General features: G+C 51.2%; 1 protein-coding gene across 1 annotated transcript; it reads right to left on the bottom strand.

Annotated features, from left to right (window-relative positions):
* Positions 1-1,631: 1,631 nt before the first annotated feature.
* Positions 1,632-12,919, bottom strand: MCM3 (minichromosome maintenance complex component 3). The gene is made up of 17 exons (XM_071547748.1): positions 12,621-12,919; positions 11,873-11,985; positions 10,808-11,016; positions 10,087-10,217; positions 9,622-9,860; positions 8,819-8,927; positions 8,013-8,166; positions 6,979-7,110; positions 6,313-6,521; positions 5,632-5,806; positions 5,323-5,449; positions 4,876-5,026; positions 4,588-4,728; positions 4,258-4,364; positions 3,631-3,713; positions 3,017-3,092; positions 1,632-2,790 (listed from the first exon to the last, which is right to left on the bottom strand). Exons 1-17 carry the CDS (start codon positions 12,699-12,701, stop codon positions 2,592-2,594), a joined length of 2,436 nt encoding a protein of 811 aa, XP_071403849.1. The 5' UTR covers positions 12,702-12,919; the 3' UTR covers positions 1,632-2,591.
* Between the last annotated feature and the right edge of the window lie 9,225 nt (positions 12,920-22,144).

Here is a 22,144-nt window from a genome sequence, read left to right as displayed (position 1 = left end):
GAGAATTGCAACCTCCATTCTATTGTCTCCTTGCTCTTCTTTTAAAGTATCACAAACCTCATCATCATTTTCAGCCACTGTGGAACTTTCAGGGGTGTTTTGCATCAGCAAAAACAAAGCCTGGAAATTAAATATAATAGTGAATAACATCATATAAATATCATAACAAGTATTGCCTTGCTACCTGGGAGAGGATAACAACCCCCACCTGGCTCCACCCTCCTGTCAGGGAATTGCAGAGTGAGAGGGTCCCCCTTGAGCCTCCTTTTCTCCAGGCTGGGCCCCCCCAGCTGCTCCTTGTGCTCCAGCCCCTTCCCAGCTCCGTTCACCTCCTTGGACATGCTCCAGCCCCTCAGTGTCTTCTTGTTGTGAAGGGCCTGAAACTGAAATATATTTCTAAAGAATGTAATTTTTTATAATATACATAAAAGTACAGCAGACATCCATGTGGCTGAGCATCCAGAAACTGGATGACCTCTGTGGTGCTATCACAGATTCAGGCTGTTGGATTCAGCTGATCCCCACAAATCTCTCTGCCCTTGGGGGTTGTTTGTTTTTCCCTTGTCACCAAAAGGCCCTCTCCCAATTTCAAAGGACACACCAAGGTGGCCACCAGCACCTGGGGGAGTTGGACAGCCACATCCTACCGCTCCAGCTTATGGGATAGCAAAATAACCCAAACTTACCTACCCTGCAGCTCCTCCTGGTGTCGTGTCATGGAAAATTCAGTATTAACGGTGCCCCAGTGAGGGCAGGAACACAAAAATCATAGAACCACAGCATGGTTTGGTTGGAAAGGATCCTAAAGATCATCTAATTCCAAGCCCCTGCCATGGTTATGGACACCTTCCACTAGACCAGTTTGCTCCAACTCCCATCCAACCTGGCCTTGGACACTTCCAGGGACAGGGAAGCCAAAGCTTCTTTGGGCAACCTGTGCCAGGCCCTCACCATTCTCACAGGGAATTCCTTCCCAGCATCCCATCTAACCCTGCCCTCTGGCAGTGGGAAGCTTCCTGTCTCTTCAGGCCCTTGTCCAAAGTCCCTCTCCAGCTCTCCTAGAGTTCCTTTAGGGGCTCTCAGATCTCCCTGGAGCCTTCTCCATGCTGGACACTCACAGCTCTACCAGCCTGTCTTCCACCAGAGACCATCTGCGTGTTTTACTCACCTTCACTAATCTTTGCAGTTTTATGAGACCAATCACTGCCTGTAGGTCTGAGGCCACCCTGTGGAAGCACAAAAGATCCAACCAGAGATCTTCAGGAGGCTGCAAACATGTAAACCTCATCCAAACCTGCTGTCAGGGCTGTGTTGCCTGAGAGAAGCCCAAAAATCCATTTGTCACTGTTCAACAGGTCTGTCTGCAGAAGAATGAGGGATCCCCCTCTCTGCACACTGAGATGCTGCCAAGTCCTCTCAGCTGCAGAGCTCCAGGTGGGCTGGGGCAGAACTGCCCACATTTATTACCCACCCATCTCACAAGAATTTCTGCATGTATTTGGTCCACCAAGGCAAAGGCACATGGTGGAAGGACATTCCCAAGACTATTCCTGCACCAGAAGAGGGCACAGTTGAATCCCCATAAGTGGGAATTTTAAATCCAAGTAAACAGCAAGTCGTGGATTAAACAACATACACATTTTTATTAATGAAATTAAGATTTATGGGATCCAGAAACAAGGGAACATGAGCTGTAAAAGTCTCTGGCGATGGACAGGGATAAACAGCAAACAGCTCATGCTGTTCAGGGGCTTCTCCAAAGCTTCATCTCAAACTCACCAGGATGAAAAAGGAAATTAAAGAAAATCCCAAGCTCTTGGTAGCTCTGGATCACGAGCTGCCAAGACTGGTCTGCCTATGTGTTCAGCTTTTCTTGAAAACCATCCCTAGAGAATGATTCCAGACTAAAGGCAGGAGCAGATGGAACCCAGCTGCACACCAGGGACATGTTGCCTGGGCAGCTCTGAACATCCAAGGTCCCCTCAGGTGTGAAATCTGGAAATCAAGCTGATCCATGGGCAATGGAGCAGGTCAGACTACATCTGCCCCTCCATCACCAGGAATCATCCTACAGAACATGGGTGGGAAAAGCAGAACCAACAGGACAGGCATTCAGCATCTTTCCCTGTGAAACAAGCAGATCTAGGCTACATAACTGGAGGAAAATGGGGAAAAAAACCCAGGGAAAACTAAAAGCTTCAGTAGTAGTGGAGCTCTCCCATTGCTTCTCATCCCCACTACTGCATGTTGGATTTCTAAATCCAGAGTTTTTTATTTAAAGGCTGTAACTCTTGCCACCAAAGCTAAAAGCAATACATTAAGAACACTGATAATCTGCTCTTAGCTTTTTCCTTTCAAGTCCTTGCAGAAACAAACCTCTTCCCAAATGCTCCAGTGTAAAGATAGCAACAGCTTCCAGAGCTCCTGGTTTGGTTTTTCGTTTGGTGCCAGCAATGCACAGCAAGGAAGTGCAGAGACTTGAGCTCCCCAAAATCCAGCTCAACCAGATGAAGCAATCAGGAGAGCTGAAGGCAAACACAAAGAGTCTCCACAGAATGTTCACAAGAACTTGAGATCTTCCACCCAGAGGCTCAGATTAAGAAGATAATGTCATCAGACACCATGATCTGGTTGTCATCCTGCATGTGACCCAAGGCCACCTTCACCTCAGCCAGCGAGAAGGGCTCTGGGTTGTCATGGTTGATGGACTCCATCACATTCTTCAGACCCACAGACTGGGCATGGGAAGCTTTGAAGACCTCCAGGAGACCAGCCTTGAATGCTTTCAACCTGGGCAGGGGAGAAGTAATCACCCTTGGAGACCACACACAAATCCTTCCCTTCCTTCCCAGCCCAGGATGCCTCAATTCTTCCCCATTCCAGATGCAGCACTCAGCAGGAAAGCCAAAACCATAGCTGGGAGCACCACAGATGCATCTCCAGCTGAGACAACAGCTTGAACCCAGTGGGGAAGGTGGACATGCAGTGACAGACTCCTCCTCCAGCCTCCACTCACCTTGGCTCAGCCAACTCCAGCTTCTTTCCTTCCACAGTGGCCGAGGCTTCAGGTGTCTTCGGAGTGTGTGCCTGAACTGGAGCAGAAGGAAGAGTTACTTTCCCCCTGCTTGGTGCCCAGGCCCCCACAGAGCAAAAGCACTTGGCCTCAGGATGGGGTGGGTCATGTTAAACTGACTCCCAATAGTGGTCTTTCTGCAGCAGTTTGGAAGTGGATGGAAAATCAGCAACAGAATCATGGAATGTCTTGGGTTGGAAGGGACCTGAAAGACCATCTCATTTCTAAGCCCCTGCCAGGGGCAGGGACAACTTCCACTAGACCAGGCTGCTTCAAGCCCAGTCCAACATGGTCTGGAACACTTGCAGGGATGGAGCAGACAAAGCTTCTCTGGGCAACCTGTGCCAGAGGCTCACCACCATCAAAGAGAAGAATTTCCTCCTAATAGTTAATCCAAACCTGTCCCACACAGGCAGGTGGGTTCAGGGATTCAGTGCTGCACCAAACTAGACCCTAGGAAACAGCAGTACTGCTGCTCCCAAGCTGTGCAGACCCACCAGGGTTGAAGGCAGCAGCACCCTCAGGAGCCAGGTGCCACCAAAACCCCAGGGACTCACCCTGTGGCATCTCCTCCTCAGCATCACTGAAGTCATAGGGGTCATAGGAACCCTCCTCACCTTCTGTGCGTGCCTTCTTCCTCCTGGGAGAAGAGACAAGAGGTCAGGAGCCCATACCCTGAACTCCTGGAGGTGCCTGGCCAGGAACTCACAGGGTATCTGTGGCTCATAGGTAACCCACCCTCTGACCACAGAATGCTGCCCATGGCACAGAATCCAGTTGGGACCAGTCTTGGGGGGTTGTGGCGTTACAGAATCACAGCATGGATGGGTTGGAAGGGACCTTAAAGATCTTATCATTCCAACCCCCCTGACACAGGCAGGGACATCTTCCACTAGATCCCATTTCTCCAAGCCTTGTCCCACCTTGCCTTGAGCACTTCCAGGGATGGGGTAGCCACAGCTTCTCTGGGCAACCTGTGCCAGTGCTTCAAATCTTTGCACATGTCATCCAGCCAGTTCCTTATCCATGAAATAATCATGTCCCTCTACGATGAATTGGGAGGGATGATCCAGCTGGATATCAAGATACAGAGTATTTCCCCAAGGCCAGCACTGCCTGTGGCAACCTCAGAAGGGGCTGGTCTTTGCACACTGTCCCTCCCACTCCCTTGCTCTGGCTCCTACCTCCTCGTCCTGCGTTCTTCCTTGGGCTGTGACTCCTCATCCTCCTCCTTCTCAGTCTCTGAGTCCTCCTCCACTGGCTTTCTGCGCTTTTTCTCCTTCTCCAGCACCTGTGTGGCAAAGGCAGGATGGACTCAACTCCCTTTTCCACTCAAGTTGCTTTTAGGGGCCCAAAAAAGCACAAGGATCCAAGATCCCACCATGGTGACCTCATCCGGCACTATGTGCAGGAAAGGTCCCACCAGCACCCCAGGGTGCTCAGACTGCTCCAAGCCCAGCCTTTCCAACAACAATCTCAGGATCTCCCAGGAGCTGAGGGACACCCTTTCTCACCTTTTTGAAGTAGGCAAATTGCACCAGCTCCAAAGCTGCCTCAGCATCCTGCATATCCACAGTCTTGTTCATCCTGGCCTTGGCATGGGCCGTGGAAAGGCGGATCAGAGTCTCCAATGTCCGGGCTGTGATGGGGGAGGTCTGGGGGAGAGAGGGAAGTGTCTCTGTGAGACTGACCCACACCACAGCATCCCACCTTCCCAAGAGGTGTCACATCAAAGAGAGAGGGGACCCTGTGCCTTGGTGTCCCTGCTCCTGGCCTGAGGAGGAGCTGCTCCAGGGGCTCACCCTGGCGATGTCCGAGTTCACGTCGCTCTGGCTGCGCAGGCGAGAGTACTCCTCCGCAATGTAACTCGCTGCCTCCTCGGTCAGCACAGGCTTAATCATCTTGGCTACGTGGATGTACTTCCTCATGAACTCCATGCTGACAATCTTCTCCCTGTGGGAATGTACAAACATTTGTGTTCTCCGAAGTAGGGATGGGCTTCCCAGTCACTTTATTCCCCTTCAGGGGCATCCAGGTGTGTAGGGAATTCAGCTCCAGATGTTCCCCCCCACCCTGGCACAAGAGATCAGGCCCAGAGCAAGGCTCCCTTGGCATCCTGCCCACATACATCCCCCTCACCATGGACACCTGAAGCATCGCTGACATTGGCAATCAGTTCCTACCTGGATACTCAAGCCAAACCCATCAACCCACAGTGCTGGAAACCCCCCGAGTGCCCCAGGACTCACTTGCGGCGGTTGGGTCCGTGCAGGAGGTCATCATGTTTCTCATACACCTGGAGCTCCTGTTCCTCCTCCTGCGTGAAGTTGGGGTCATCCGTGGCCAGGATCTCCACAGCACTGCCCAGGGGCATGGCTGGAGAGGGAAGTATCACAGAGAGCAGGCTTTTAATCTCTAGAAAAACTTCCAGAAGGCAACAAAAGCAATCCCCTGGAAAGTCAGGGGTGCTGAGCGCTAAGAGATGCCACCAAGGGGTGACAACCCACTGAGGAGGGAGACAGGACTGAGCAAGGGGGCTGCAGTTACACATGGCTCACCATCCCCATCCTGCTCATTGGGGTTGCGGTAGCGGTGCATCCGCAGGACGTGGTCTGAGATCTCCCTGTCCTGCTCGGGGTCCATCTGGTCCAGCACAATGAAGAGCAGGTCAAAACGGGAGAGCAGAGAGTCCTGCAGGCCGATGTTCTCCATGGGTGTCTTGTACTGGTCGTACTGTGGAAGGATGTAAGGGGTTACAGGAGACCCTCATGGGCCAGTCCTGGCTGCCAAGGAGACTGGGGGGACTTGCTCAGGCCAGGCCTGAAAGGATGGATGAATGTCCTGGCAGCTGGACACCACACCAAAGCCAGCCTGCTGCAGCAGTACAGCCCCTTTTCCCCATCATGCAAGGTGGGTGTGGATCTCTTTTCCAAGGAAAACACATTTTTTTGTGACACCAGATCAGACACCAAGACTCAAGACAGGCTCATCACCAGGATGAGGGGCCACTGGGCTGTCCCAGACACCCAGGCAGAACCAAAATGAGGTGAGAAACCCCAGGTGCCTCTCTCTCCTCCAGAAGAGCCATGAGCACAGACAGACACCAAGCTGACAACCTTTTCACTCTCCCGTGGACCCCAGTAAGAACCAAGTCACTTGTCTGGGAGATCTTTTTGGTTTTACCCAGGGCCTCCTCCCAGCATCCTGCCCCAGGGAGGGGGACTAACAGCAGCACTCACCCGGCCGTAGACGGGGTTTGCTGCAGCCAGGACGCTGCAGCGGGAGTTGAGCCGGGCCTGGATCCCGGCCTTGGCGATGGTGACACGGCCCTGCTCCATCACCTCATGGATGGCCGTGCGGTCGATGTCGGACATCTTGTCGAACTCGTCGATGCACACCACGCCCCGGTCGGCCAACACCATGGCTCCTGCTTCCAGGCGCCGCTCCCCTGGGATGGGGTGGGAGAAAAGAGCGTCAGCCACCACCCAACAGCCCCACACATCTGCCCTGCCACCCCCATCTACCCCTGGGGTGAGGGTAAGCCTAAAGGAGCAGTAGCATCCTTTAGGACTGCTCATCTCCCACCCAACTTGTTGGCAGAGGACACTTTGGATAAGGAGCAAGCCCATGAGGAGGATAAAATCCAGGATGCTGCTAGTCCTGACATGGGGTACACCAAATAGAAGTAAAGAAGACCATCTAATAGAGGTGGAGAAAACATCCCAAACACCACAATCACTACCATAAAGCTTCTGGGTGGAGGAGGTCCTGCAAGAGTCACTGCAGAACAAACATTATAAATGCACTAAGGTTGGAAAAAACCTCTCAGATCATTGAGAACAGCAGCCTTGGATCTCGCAGAGTCCCTCCCAGGTGGTAACAAGCACCACCCTGATGCTCCTCACCAGTCTCTGGGTCTGTGGTGACAGCAGCAGTCAGACCAACGCCAGAGGAGCCCCTGCCTGTGGTGGGGATGGCACGAGGTGCTGTGCTGAGCACGTACCGCAGCAGCTGGGACTTGGCCACAGAAGGGTCTCCTGAAATGGAGAACAATACTTGTAACAACCACACATCACCCCAATACCAACTGCACATCACCTGCATACCATGTCCAGTTTGGGGGTGCTCAGGGTGGAAGGGAAAGGGGACAGCAGTGGGTTTGTGATTGATTTTTTTACCAGCAAGGTGATGGGAGGAAACAGAAGATGAAGCTAAAATTTTGAGAGGTGATGGGATAAGAAACAATGGAGATAACTTGGAACACAAGAAATTCTGACTGGATGGTAGAAGAAATCTCCCTCAGGGTGGGTAAACACTGGGATAATGGCCCTCAGAGGTTGTGGGATCCCCCAGAATCACAGAATGGTTTGGGTTGGAAGAGACTTTAAAGACCCTCCAGTTCCAAACCCTGCCATGGGCTGCGACACCTTCCACTATCCCAGGTTGCTCCAAGCCCCATCCAACCTGGCCAGGAATGGGGCAGCCACAGCTTCTCTGCACAACCTGTACCAGGGCCTCACCAACCTCACAGCCAAAAATTCCTTCCCAATATCCATCTATCCCTGCCCTCTGGCAGTGGGAAGCCATTCCCCTTGTCCTGTCCCTCCAGGCCCTTGTCCAAAGTCCATCTCCATCTCTCTTGGAGCCCCTTAAGGCACTGGAGGGGCTCTGTAGTCTCCTTGGAGCCTTCCCTTTCCCAGGCTGAACACTCCCAGCCTGTCTCCAGATCAGAGAGGCTCCAGCCCTGAGATCATCTCTGTGGTCTCCTCTGCACCCACTCTAACTGGCCCACAACCTTCTTGCGCTGAGGACTCCAGATCTGGAACCTCCAGAGGTCCCATCTAACCACAATTGCTCCATGATACTAAGTCTAGGAAAATACCCCTTCATCTCACCCCCTGACATAAACCAAGGGTGCCTCTGCCCAGCCCTTCCAGACCTATCAGCAAGATGTTGATGTCTCCTCGGATGCGACTCCCATTCTCCAGGATCTTCTCCACCCCTCCGAGTAGCATGCAGAGAATGGCCTTCTTGATGTACTCATGCCCATGGATGCTGGGAGCCAGGGATCTTGCCAGCTGGTCAAAGATATCCTAAGACAGAAAGGTCAAAGCACAGCCCATCACATGGATTGCAGCAAGTAAGAACAAGGAGAAATATTTCAAAAGACCATTTCAGCCACAATTTCAGCTTATTCCTATTGCAGAGCCACGTGGATGAATATTATTTAGAAAGAAAACCTTTGGCCAGTTTTCTTTCAATGGATTTTTCTGATGTCCAGGACCATCCTCACTGTCACCGTCACTGTCACCCAAGCAAGCACTGGAAGCAGTGAGAGCAAGGCTTGCTCCTCTTACACACTACACAGCAAAGCTCTGAGCATAAGGCCAGGCTGGGACAGAACCCCCCATGATTCTGTGTTTGGGGTTTGAAGAGGAAAGAGGTGTTCCTTCTACAGAGGAAATTCCCTGGAAACCAACTGGAAGGATAAGGACACAGCAGAGCTGCAAGCAGGGAGGATACTCTGGTAGTAGTACAGAAGCACCAACAAAAACAACAGGACCTGATCACAGCCTGAGCAGAAAATCCACAGAAAATGAGTTGGAAAATCCAGCAACATTGCCAAGAGGGTTGAAGAGTTATTTGCAAGCCAAAAAGAACCTCCTTAGCCAAATGCCAAGCTTGCTTTAGCCAAAACTTCATGCTCAGGCACAAGCCTGGCTGCCAGACGTGAGACTCAGATACCTTGGAGCGGCTCTTGCTGAATTTCTTGATCTTGGCCACATCAGAAGCAGAATAGAGAGGCCGGACATCTTTGCTCATCTGCTTCACATGGCAGGCGATGAGGATAGTTCTGGAGAAGGGACACAGCTGTGATCAGGTCTGCAAACTCCACAGAGCCACAGCAGGAACTTCCATGGGGTCATCACTTGCTCTAGGAAGCCCTGGATGGGGGTGGGATGTAGCCCCCTTGATCTGACTGTGCTGGGCCATCAGTCGAGCATCTTTAAGAGCCTCCAACCCCCTCTGGGAACAGCTGGAAGTCACTGCTACACATTGTTAGGGGAGACCTCATCACAGGCTGCAGCTTCCTCAAGAGGGGCAGGCACTGATCTCTGCTCTCTGTGACCAGTGAGAGGACCCAAGAGAATGGCTGGAGCTGTGTTAGAGAAGGTTTAGGATGGATATTGGGAAAAGGTTCCTCACCCAAAGGGTGGTAGAGCATGAGAACAGGCTCCCCAGGGCAGTGGTCACAGCATCAAGCCTGAGAGAGTTCATTAAGTGTTTGCACAACGCTCTCAGTTGGGGGGATTGTTGGGCCTGTCCTGTGCAGGGCCAGGATTTGGACCTAATGATCCTTATGGATCCCAAATATTCTGTGCTTCTGTGACTGATGCTAAGGATCAAGGTGCAAACAACTTCCAAGTGATCCAAGCCACAGTTTGTCCCACCTCTGTGATGGCCACCTGCCTGCCCTAGATCTCACCTTCCAGAGATGTGACCCAACCAAACAGGGTGGGAGGGTTGAAGACCAAAAAAAGGCTCACCTGAAAGTCCCTGAAGTGTAACCCCCTTTCTTTCCTGGCAGGCAGCGGTAGGTCCCCACCACCTGGATACGGTCCCCAGGCTTCACCTTGTCCACCAGGTCATCATCCAGAACCACATCCACCGAGCGGGGCAGCTGCCCTGCCGGTGCCTTCTCGGGCATCTCCTGGATGGTGATGGTCTGGTGGTCCTTGTAGACCGAGAGGCCAAACTCAGTCTCCAGGGGGTTGTTCTCTTCATCCTAAAGCAGGAACCCCAACAAAAAGATTTAGCACCACTTTTTAGGAGAATAGGTGAGTCAGGTGAGTGAGGGGAAGACAGGCTGCATCATCCAACATGTACAGGGATGGCTGGAAAGGGTTGTTTTAGCAGGACTGGAGCCTGGGGCTCACCAGCTCTATACTGAAGCTGGCACATTCTCCCCAGAGGAACTGGCTGATAGTTCCCACAAGGCTAATTCCCCTCACCTTTGTAGGGTAGATGGAAACGGATGGAAAGGCATCCAGGGAGGTCATGTCCGTGTATCGGCGCTCAATCGTCTTCTTGGTGGCTGGGCAATAATGGACACTCCGGACAACCTTCGGACGAATCAGAGAGCCTGAGGTTGGAAGAGAGGGGAGTTAGAGGCTGGGATGTCCCATCCCTCTGTCAGCAGACAGTCCCCAATGGTAAACTGCACTTGAATCACACCCCCCTGTCAACCATGGACAGGATTTGCTGAGCTCAAAGACCATCCCAACACCCAAGACCTTTTGCCAAGCCCCATTTTCTGGCCCAGGTTGTCAAGACATAAAATCTAAGAATGGTTTGGGTTGGAAGGGATCTTAAAGACCATCTCATTTCAACCATTTGCCATGAGCAGGGACACCTTCAACTATCCCAGGTTGCTCCAAGCTCTGTCCAACCTGGCCTTGAACACTTTCAGAGAGGGGGGAAGCCCCAGCTTCTCTGGGCAACCTGTGCCACAGCCTCACCAACCTCACAGGGAAGAATTTTTTCCTAATATCCAATCTAAATCTACTCTCTTTCAGTTCAAAGCCATTCCCCCTTATCCTCTCTCTACGTGCCTTTGTCAAAAGCCCCTCTCCAGTCTCTCTTCACGCCATGACTCTTGGAGGGTTCCAGCTCCTCCACAGCAAACACCTGGTGCCACCACCCCCAAAACCCCTGGGTGTCCCCCAGTCTCACACTTTGTCACAATGCCCTCCACACAGACGATACAGCTGAGGAAAGAGGCCGTCAGTGTCCGTGGGGACACGTGCTTGGAGCCAAAGCTGCCCTCCAGCCCAATGTAGAAGTCCTCGTACTGCTTGGCATAGGTGGCATCCACGGAGGCAACAAAATCCTTCAGGGCACGCTGGAAGGCGATCAGCTCCTCAAAGGCATGGCTCAAGAGCCTGTAACACAGAGAGGTGACAAAGCAGATGGATTAGCCCCTTCTGTCTTCCTCCTCAGCACTTGGCCCATGCTCTCGTGTGCTCCACAAGTGAGGGAAAAAAACCTTAAGTCCACCACAGCTCTGCATGAGGTCCACTAGCACCAACATTCTGAAGCTGAACAAATCAAAGCACATCTGGGGAATTTCACTTGTCCCTGGGCAGATTGGCAATTGGTCCAAAATATCCCTAAGCATGCTAAGCAAGGCTGAAAGAGCTAGGGCTGTTCAGCCTTGGGAAGAGAAGGCTCTGGGGAAACCTTAGAGCCCTTTCTAGTGCCTAAAAGGCCTCCAAAAGAGCTGGAGAGGGAACTGGGACAAAGGCCTGGAATGAGAGGATAAGGAAGAATGGCTTTAAGCTGAAATAAGGGTAAATTTAGATATAAAGAGGAAGTTCTTATCTGTGAGGGTGGTGAGGCCCTGGCACAGGTTGCCCAGAGAAGCTGTAGCTGTTCCATCCCTAGAAATGCCCAAGGCCAGGTTAGAGCAATCTGGTCCAGTGGAAGGTGTCCCTGCCTATAGCACTGGGGTTGAAACCAGATGACCTTTAATATCCCTTCCAACCCAAATCATTCCACGATTTATATCATACAACCAACTCCAGTTTGCTGCAAAAGCTTTTTGCCAAATCATAGGTTTGCAAACTTGGAAGGGATGGGTGTCAAAGGGGAACAGAGCAGGTCCATCTTTTCCTTGGGGACAGTGCACAGGACAAACTCTGGCCCTTCCTTACCATTAAGGACCTGCAAAACCTGGGCTGGAGCTCTGAACCCCCTCCCAGGCATGGTGCCCCAAGTGCCTCCCGTGCCCACACCCACCTGTTGGCTCTCCTCTCATTCTTCCTGCGCAGGTCATTGATGTTGACGAGGAGCCGGCACTGGTTGTCACTGATCATGTCCCGGACCTTGCCTTGGTAAATCCCTTGGTCTTCCTGCAAGGGGCAGACGGGGAAAGAAACAAACCAAAAAAAAAACCCTCACTTTGCTTGTCTGCATCTGTGAGACACCCCCCGGGAGCCAATTCCCGCAGAGCTTGACTCCCTGTATCCCACGGCCAAGCCCGTGGGGACAACACAGGAGCCAAGTGCCCTCTTCACCCCCGGAGGTACATATGGGAATAAAGGGAGAGGCACAAGGCCCAGGTACTGCCCAGCCCCCGGAGGGAATGACGGGAGGCTGGGGGGGCACAGGGACCAGGTGTACGTATTTAGGAAGGGAGGGGAGGCGCATGGAGACCCGGTACTCCCTAACCCGCCCAGAGATACACACTGGGGAGGGACTGGGGCCCGGCACAGGGTACGGACAAAGTGCTGCCCAGTCCCGGAAGGTCCGGGGGGTCGGGGGGCACAGGGCCCAGGTGCTCCCCAGCCCAGGGGGTACGTATGGGGGGGGCATAGGAACCAAGTGGTCCCTAATCCGGGAGCGCATGTAGGGGGTAGGCAAAGGGACCAGGTGTGCCCGAACCCCGGGGGTACGCATGGGGTGGGGAGGGCACACGGACCAGGTGGGTCCCGGCCCCGGGGGGCACGCAGGGGACGCAGCACCCGCGTCTCCCAGCTCGTCTCACCTCATCGTCCAGGAAATCGAGGTAGTCGCGCTGCGCCTCGCGCAGCTCCGCATCCTCCAGCCCGCCCGCCGGCGCCGCCATGATGCTCCCGCCGCTCGGGGAGGGATTCCGCCGCCACCGCCGCTTCCGCTGCTGCTGTGCTGCTGCCGGGAAAGGCGGTGACAGCCGGGAGGGGCCGGTCTGACCCTGTAGCTCCGCGGTCCAACCCCACGATGAGAGACCCCCGACCCGGTCCCTTCCCAAGCGCCGCGCTCCCGTTTCGCGCCAAACGAGAGCCCTTTCCCGCCACCGCGCGGGAAATCCGCCCCTCTCCCGCCCCGCGGCGCTGCTGATTGGTCAGAGCAGCCCAGCGCCAGCCAATGGAGCAGCGAAGGACTCCGTGGGGGAGTGACGGACAAGAGCTCCAGCCTATCAGAGAGGGGGAGGCGGGGCCGGAGAGCGGCCCTGCCCCGCGGTTCGGGGCGGGGACCGGGACCAGGACCGCGGGAACGGGGATGTCTCGTCTCGGTCCTCTGGTGCCGGCTCCGGCTCCGGCTCCTGGAAGTCACCGAGCGTCCCAAAATACTATTTTATTTAAGGAAAAAAAGCAAAACCCAAAAGACCCAAAGAAAAACGCAACATAATTAGGTTTTAGAGGGGTTTTCTATGTATATATATTGTATTTTGGAGAGCCCCATTTCCGGGTTTTTTCATTCCATACAGGGTGGACGTCGCTTTTCTCTTTAACGTGGCCGGCCCGATGTGACTGCAGGAGTTTGGGGATGAACACAGAGAAGCAACAGGCCCCGTGGTATTTGTATTTGTAATGGGAAAGGTGATTTTGGATGTGTCGTAGAATCACAGAATGTTTGAGTAGGAAAGCACCTTAAAGACCATCCCATTCCACCACCCAGCCGTGTGCAAGGGACACCTTCCACCAGCCCAGGTTGCTCCAAGCCCTGTCCAACCTGGCCTTGGACACTTCAGGGATGGGGCAGCCACAGCTTCTCTGGGCACCCTGTGCCAGGGTCTCTCCATTCTCACAGACAAAAATTTCTTCCTAATATCTAATTTAAACTTACCCTTTTGTCCCCCTTATCCTATCACTATCTGCCCTTCTCCTTCTTTTTCCCAAACCCCCTTTAAATCCTCTGAGAGATTTTTGTAGGCAGGAATCAAAGGGTACAGGGAAACTTCTGCTCCCCCTTAAAAAATATCTTGGTATCCCTTAAAAATCTTTATCTAAACTGTGCTTAAAAATAGAAGAAGAAGAAAAAACTTGACAAAAACATTTCAATCAGCAAAGCATACTGGGCACTCAAACTTGGCTGTGTCCCCTGGATATTGGAGCTAACAGCAGTTTATCCAGGGAAATACTGGAAATAAATATTCCAGATCATTCGGGCTGTGCAAATGCAGAGGCACAACATTGGCGGTGCCTGATCCCTCCAGAGGGAGCAGCTGTGACTCCTGCTCGGAAGGGGAGCAGGAAACAGCCTCTGCCCTATTTCCCACTTTCTCTTTGTGTGCCTGGATCATCCACCACTGGGAATGTTGCTGATAACACTCTGGCTGATTTAGGATACCTGCAGCTCAAGTCCTGGCTATTTGCCCCGCTCCTGAGAGATTTTTTTCCACATTGTTTTGCATCACAGTGGAAGTTCAGAGTTTCCTTTTTAGGCCTTTGAGCCCTTTCTGGAATAATTTGATGGAGTGTTAAGTCTGGCAGGTTGGCAGGAACGAAGGATCTTGTGCTCTGTTGTTGTTTTCTTTCTTTTTTACTTTTCCTTCTCTTTTTTGTTTTCCTTTCTCCTTTTTTCTTTTCTCTTTTTTCTTTTTCTTTTCCTTTCCCTTTTCTTTTTTTCTTTTTTTTTTCCTTTGTCTTTTCCTTTTTCCTTTTCCCTTCCGTTTCCTTTCCATTTCTTGTCCTTTTACTTTTCATTTTCCCCCCTTTAATCTCCCAAGTTACTCTCCTCTCTCCAGAGATCTCCCTGCAGCTGGAATATCCCCCCTGCCTGCACACACTCAGCAGCACCCATTTGCCTTCAGATGTTCCTCAAATACATCCTTTCCTCCCAGTTTTCTGGACATTTCTTGTTTTCATGAGTGGAGAAAGCACAAAGGACAGTGAACAGAGAAAACCTTTGCTGTGTTCTTGCAACACAGATATATAATGATACTTATATATATATGTTATCTATCTATCCATCTATCTATCTATCCATCTATCTATCTATCTATCAAGACAATATAAATATATTTTATGTATATTTACATATAATAGAAATATACTTTATATATATGTTTATATATATAAAGATAATATAAATATATTTAAGTGGGCACATCACCATGAGGGTATAAACTGGCTGGAGGAATCAGCCTGTGTAAGTCTCCAAAGGAAATATGATTTATCCTACACTAATTGTCAGAACCTGAAATAAGATTTCACCTCTGGGACAGTTTTCCTCTCCCTGAAGCAGACAGACTAATAAATCCAGCACTGGACACAGTCCCTGTGCTCTGCTGCAGGGAAAATATGGATGAAAAATAAAATACAGATGCAAAGCCCCCCATGAGCACAGCCCAGAGAGGTACCAGGGTGGGATTCAGACACGTATCTGTGGATTGCACAAGATCTCACCTGCATTTAAGTGATCTCAATGAATCCCAGCCCATGGAGATGTTGTGGATTGCTGTGGTTTTCCTCCTGCTGAGAGCTGGCAGGGCCCCATCGCTCCTGGCTGAAAGGTAACAAGAGTTAGGGATAAAAATAACCACTGTTGTTATTCAGGACAGCCCCTACAGCAACTGCTGCCTGCCTGAATAATTCATTGGAGCAGGTCAGGCCAAGGAGGACAGAGGGATGGAGAGAGCTGGAGAAGGCTGTGATGATAAAGGCAAGGCAGAGGCTTCCCTGCCTTTTGGGACTCCCCAGGAGGGTGCCAAGGTCTCCCTGGGTTCACCTCCCTGCTACATTCCTGCAGTTAGAGAGGGGAGGGGGCAGAACAGCTCACAGAGACTTTTAGCACTTCTTATCCACAGAAAAAAAAACAGGAATTAAGCTCTTAAATACACAGAGGGACAGGACTGCAGGGCTGAAAGAGAAGTAGAAGGGTCAGGGATGGATGCAGGAGTGATTTCCATGGGTAAATTGCACACAAGGGGTGCTGGCCAGAACACCCCTCCAGCTCTCAGTGTGGATTTTCTCCTCCCTACCTCCCACCTCTGTGTGCCAGCATCCAGCTGTGCATTGTTTCTGAGATTCCCTTGTGGACACCCTACCATCCTTCCCAGTTTCTGTGGGTTTGGAGGTTTTATTTTGGTGGGGTTTTTGTTGTGTGATTAGTTTGTTTATGGGGGTTTTGTTTTGTTGTTTTGTTTTGTTGTTTTGTTTTGTTTTCTCCCCTTAATTCAACTAAATATCAATTCTCAAGCCACAACTCTCACTTTTCCAGTTGCCATCTATTCACTTTCCTTTATGCTGAGCAACCTTTTCTCACCCACGGAGGGCAGGGGAGAGGCTTGTGGTTCATTCACAGCTCCAAAAGTGGGGAGAGTGTCCCAAATTCAATGGAGTGTCACCTGATCATAAAGCAACACATTGGAGTTGAGGTTTCAGATGTATTTGTAATAAAATGGAAGGATAATAACACAGAATGAAATGTTTGAAATGAAAAAGAGAACACTTATTATGATTGAAATGGTGTAAAGCAAGACCACCCATGAGATGTTTTTATCAGGGTAAATTTTAAGTTTTCCAAGGGATTAAAGAGATTTATCCTTCCTGGGCTGTCCTGCAGCTGCAGTTGCAGCAGCTGAATCCCAACCAGGGAATTCACTCATGCCAGCAGTGTTGTCCTGACTCTCATCACTTCCACATATGTGGAAGACATATGATTTATTGCTGAAGGAGTCCTTCTTAATCCCTTATCCCAACCTTTTCCCCAACACAGGCTGGAGAATTTCACCCCATCACGTCTACACCCAGCTCAGGCATTTCTGACATAATTTTTCTTGAAGTATTTGCTATTCCCACGCACTCTGGTAAATCTTTAAGTGGTTCTAGCTCTTGGTTTTTTCCTTGTTGTGGAGAAGAAAAATATGGAAAATTACTATCCATGTGTATGAATGGAATTTCTTCACTTAAAGGCATGGCTGGTATCTCACCAGGAGAGCACAGTAAAGGGGCTAAGAAGTTAAAGCTCTGACCTTCAGAGTGCTTGGATGGATTGTAGCCACCTTCTTCCTTCCCAGAGTAGGAGCTCAGTGCATAGGGATCTGTTTTATCTCCCAGATGCCACTCAGCATGGTGATGAAAATGTAAAACCTTGCTTCTGATGCACAACTACTCCAGATCCCGTGGGGATTCCTCCTCCTCTTCTCCTGTGCAAAAAAGAAAATCCAGTGTTTAATAGAAAACTAAAACAAACCCGCACAGGCTGTGCCTGCAGGCATAAGGAAAACTGAATTCCAAAGGAAACCAGAGGAGTGGCTGAATCAACAGAGCTCTGGGAGAGCGTGGCTGTGGAATGGGGCAACCCAACCACATTTCCAGGGAAGCCCAAAGGGCCCAGACACAGATTGCCTGAGGTTTGGTGTTGCTATTTCTGGCTGCTCATCTGCTCTCATGAGTTCTGGCTGTTGCTAAAGACAGTGACAGCTGGTTCCTTTTTTTTCCCTATTCTTTCATTTTCTCCACCCCCAAGCCTGAAAATCACCCACTGCATGTAACACATCATTGCCTCTGCCTCATGATCTCTGGGATCTGCTTTCAGCCATGGGGCAGGATCCACTGGTCACCTCAGCAAGTGATGTCCAGCTTCAGAATCACAGAATCCTGGAACAGTTTGGACTGGAAGGGACCTTAAAGACCATCTTGTTCTAACCCTTATCCTATCTCTGCAGGCCCTTGCCCAAAGTCCCACTCCAGCTCTCTTGGAGGCCCTTTAAGCACTGGAACGCGCTCTGAGGACTCCCTGGATCCTTCTCCTCTCCAGGAAAACCCCCCCAGCTCTCCCAGCCTGGCTCCAGAGCAGAGGGGCTCCAGCCCTTGGAGCATCTCTGGGGCCTCCTCTGGACTCTCCAGCAGCTCCACGTTCTTGTGCTGTTGTTCCCAGGGCTGGAGGCAGCTCTGCAGGTGAGGTCTCACCTGAGGGGCCAGAGGGGCAGAATCCCTCCCTGCCCTGCTGCCCACACTGTGAGATGAGTCCAGGATACTGGGGGGGGTTCTGGGCTCCCACTGCCCATGGGAGGCATATCCAGACTCTCCCCACTAGAACCCCAAGTCCTTCCCCTCAGGACTGCTCTCAATCCATTCTCCATCCCAATGGAAGGATGGGAAGCTGCAGCAATTCATGTAAGGCATGTTAGCAACCATCACCAGACTGTCACAGTGGGGTCTCTGCTCTGTACAAACCACGAGGAGGCAGGGAAGTCCTGACCCAAAATTGCCACACACTCCTTGCATAACACCAGGGAGAAGTTCATGGTGGCAAAATTAACTCTATCAAGTGCTTCTCTTTGGTTGCAGGGGCTGAATTTAGTAACCCAGGGCTTATAGGGCTGATTTTTTTTCGGAATTATTAATTAAAGTTTTCGTGTTCTGCATCTGCACAATATTTTCTAAAACTTGCCAAACCATGAGCATCAGTCCTTGGGAACGAGTTCCATACAGGAAGAGATAGGGCAGGAAAGTTCTGCTTTATCCAAGCACAATAACAACATGACAATATTATATATTACAAGCAAATACAGGGAAAAGATAACTCATCCTACTTGCTGGATCCCATTTGATGTTGGGAATATCTCAGTTATCTTTGGTGCAAAGCTGGTGTGTTGCTCCTCAGCAGCACAGTGTGGACATGGTGTGTTTGGATGTATCTTCGTGAAGGGAGAGTCTGATCTACAAAAGAAGCTCATTTCTTTGGATGGTAACTCAAAGCACACAAAAAACCCAGGACAACCTTTTTGCAGGGTTTGTGTGGCATGACAGGGAGGGGCCATGGGGCCAGTGGGTCAGGGGAGGGGATTCCTCCCCCCTGCTCTGCTCTGCTCTTCTCTGCCCTGCCCTGCTCTGGTGAGACCCCACCTGTATAGATAGATCCAGCTCTGGAGCCCCCAACATCAGAAGGACATGGAGCTGTTGGAATGAGTCTAGAGGAGGGCTGTCTCTGATGGGCTCAGCCTTGGAGCCAGCTGGCATTGGGTCTGTCTGAAATAGGACAAGCCCCTGGCAGCTTCTCACAGAAGCCACCCGTGCAGCCCCCACACTCAAAACCTGTCCACACAAACCCAATACACCTTTAAAGGTCTCTTCCAAGATCTTTTCCAACTCAAAGCATTCAATGATGCATATTTGGGTGGGGAGTTATAGTATTCAGAACATGTTTGAGGGCACAAAGCAGCTTGAATCCTATTGGATGACTGTAAAGAGCAGGGAAAGCTCAGCCTGGTACAAGCTGGTCTTAACTCTGGGAGCAATCTCCTGGGCAAACACAACCACACCTGGGGTTTGCCTTGAAGGGAACTGGCTGACTCATTTCAGGGTTTAAAATGTACACAATAGGGAGTAAGAGGGACTGTAGCACAGCAGGGTAAGTCTGAGATGAACTACAGGGTGTGGCTTGGCAGGTACCACTCACCTGAGAGCAGGTGATGGAGCCAGAGATCAAAGAGATCTCACTGTGCAGTATCCCCTAAGCTTGGTGTGACAAATAGGCTCCCACCCAGGGGAGCTGTCATCCCACACAGAGCTGCCCTTTTCCCCTTCTGTGCTGGTTTGAAGGTGAACCAGCAGGGGAAATGAACTCACCACGAGAGAGATTATAAGTCAGAGCTAAAATTTAATAATAATATTACAATAACAACACTGACACACAAGGGAAATTGCTTTCAACTCACAATACCCCAGCAGTATAACCCAGTGTCCTGGGGCACAAACCCAAGGGGGTTTGTTTGCCCTTGTGCTGAGACTCCTGTGGTTCCCCCAAGTCCAGAGCAAAAGGAAATGAAAAACCTGTTGGTGCAGGTGAGGGCTGTGGTCTGGGCGAGAGCGGTGATCTCCTCCTGTCAAGGTCCTGCTGCTGCTCTGGATCCGACAAGAAGTTCCCGAGGTCTTCTTACCCACCCCTTATGTACCCTCAGGGAGCTCTCAGTCCCTCCCCCTGGGCGGGGACTCACACAATGGGTGATTAACTCTGGGAGCCAGGGGGTGTTGAACTGTTGATGGCCCATTGGCAGCTCCGCCCCCCTCAGGCTGGGTGTGAAGTGATAATGGCTCCCTGGGCAGCTGCTGCTAATGGCCCATTGACCTTGGGAATGAATAGAGGGGGTAGAACACACAGCTTTGATCATCCCCACACAGGGTTAGCTGGTCCCTCCTGCTGAACTAGGACACCTTCTCACAGCTGCTCTGGGGCAGCCGTGTAGATAAATGAGGGACAAAACTGTCATCAGACCAAAACAGAACTGCAGGTGACCCAGCAGTGTGGCAATGTCCATGTTGCAGCAGGGATGTCCCACCCCAGCATCCCTTCTGCTTGGGTTGTGTTTTATGTCCCACCTTATCTCCAGCCTTGTTGTGGCCATGGCCGGTGCTCAGCTAAGTGTTCCCACTTCTGCCATGTAAGCAATGATGGAAAGAAAGATGGAAAAGACATGATCTTCATAATTTCACAGCCACTGAGCATCCCTGGAGGTTTCATGGAATCATGGAATGGTTTGGGTTGGAAGAGACTTAAAGACCATCTTTTTCCAACCCTCCTGCCCTGGGCAGGGACACCTTCCACTCTCCCAGGTTGCTCCAAGCCCTGTCCAACCTGGCCTTGAACACTTCCAGGGATGGGGCAGCCACAGCTTCTCTGAGCAACCTATGCCAGGGCCTCCCCACCCTCACAAACAAGAATTCCTTCCCAATATCCCATCTCACAGTGCCCTTTGGCAGTGTGAATCCACTCCTACTTGTCCTGTCCCTCCAGGCATTTGTCCAAAGTCCCTCTCCAGCTCTCTTGGAGTCCCTTTAGGCACTGGAAGAGGCTTTAAGGTCTCTGAGGATCCTTCTCTTCTCCAGTCAAAACACCCCCAGCTCTCTCAGCCTGTCTCCAGAGCAGAGGGGCTCCAGCCCTCAGAGCATCTCTGTGGGCTCCTCTGGACATGTTCAAGCAGCTCCACATCCTTATGATATGCAGGTGGGGTCTCACCAGAGTGGGGCAGAAAGGCAGAATCACCTCCCAATTTAAGGAATGGAGGGGGAGGATGATGCAGCATTATGAGTCTTTCAGGGGGAGATATCTTAGAGGGGAAGAAAATGAGTGCAAGGTTTCAGTGAGGGGTCAGGAGGTGCTGATTCTATCCCATCCTCATCCCTGAGCAAAATTACAGGGAAAAATTGAAGTCCCCTGCCCATCCTCTTCACTCTGGAGGTTTTTTCCTCCTCACTTTGAGGGCACTGGCTCTTCTACATGCTGCAAGATGTGTGCTGAGAAACTTTCACCCAGGCTGAAGTGATCTTATCAGAACCAGAAAGTCATGTTCCTGGGCTGCCTCTCCATGCATCCTCTCCCTGCAGAACAAACAGTCCTCCTGTTTCCCTCACAAACCCATCAAAAACAACAGTTCTGCCAGGATGGAGCAGCAAAACCCGCATTAACCAGCAGAGGCTGGAGAGGTGGAACAGGTACTCTGTACTCATAAATTAACCTGCTTCTGGGATCAGGGGGACTTTACAGCCAGACCCATTACTGTGGTTTTGCCACAGCTCAGTCCAGGGTGCACCAACCTCTCCCAGACATTTCCGAGGCACAGCTGAGGAGCCCACAGACCATTCTAGAAAGGCCATTTGGGTGCAAATGCCTCTTTTCTGGAGCCAAAATTGGGGCCAAATCATCCACTTCCCCACTCCTGCATGTCTGCAGCAGCAAAATCAGGGGTTTCACTCCCACTCCATGGGGTTCATCCAGTCCATCCCCCTTCTCATGCAGAACCACCAGAGCAGGTTGCCCAGATCCATGTCCAGATAGATTTTCAGTATCTCTAAGGATGGAGATTCCATTACATCTCTGGGCAACCTGTGCCAGTGCTTGGACACCCTCACAATAGAAAGGTATTTCCTGATGTTCAGAGGAACCTCCTGTGTTTCAGTACGTGCCCATGGACGCTGGTCCTTTCTTTTTTTATTTGAATGGAGAATCTCCATCTTCAAGAGAGATCTCCATTCATGTGATATCCATCCTTGGAGATCTTCAAAAACCATCTGGACAGAGTCCTGGGCAACTGTCTCTGGGTAGCCTTGTTTGAGCAGGGGGGTTGGACCAGGTCACCTTCGGAGTTCCTTTCCATGCCAAATACCTCATGGTGACTTGGAAGTCCCAGGAGGAGCAGCTGAGGGATCTAGGGGAGAAAAGGAGGCTCAGGGGGGAGCTTCTTGCTCTCTGCAATTCCCTGACAGAAGGGTGAAGCCAAGTGGATGTTGGGCTTTGCTCCCAGGCAAATGGTGACAGGACAAGAGGACAGAGTCTCGAGCTGTGCCAGGGGAAATTCAGATG

Source organism: Pithys albifrons, chromosome 2 (genome assembly GCF_047495875.1).
Source record: "Pithys albifrons albifrons isolate INPA30051 chromosome 2, PitAlb_v1, whole genome shotgun sequence".
NCBI classification, from domain to species: Eukaryota; Metazoa; Chordata; class Aves; order Passeriformes; family Thamnophilidae; genus Pithys; species Pithys albifrons.
This window is presented reverse-complemented; position numbering and strand designations above follow the sequence as displayed.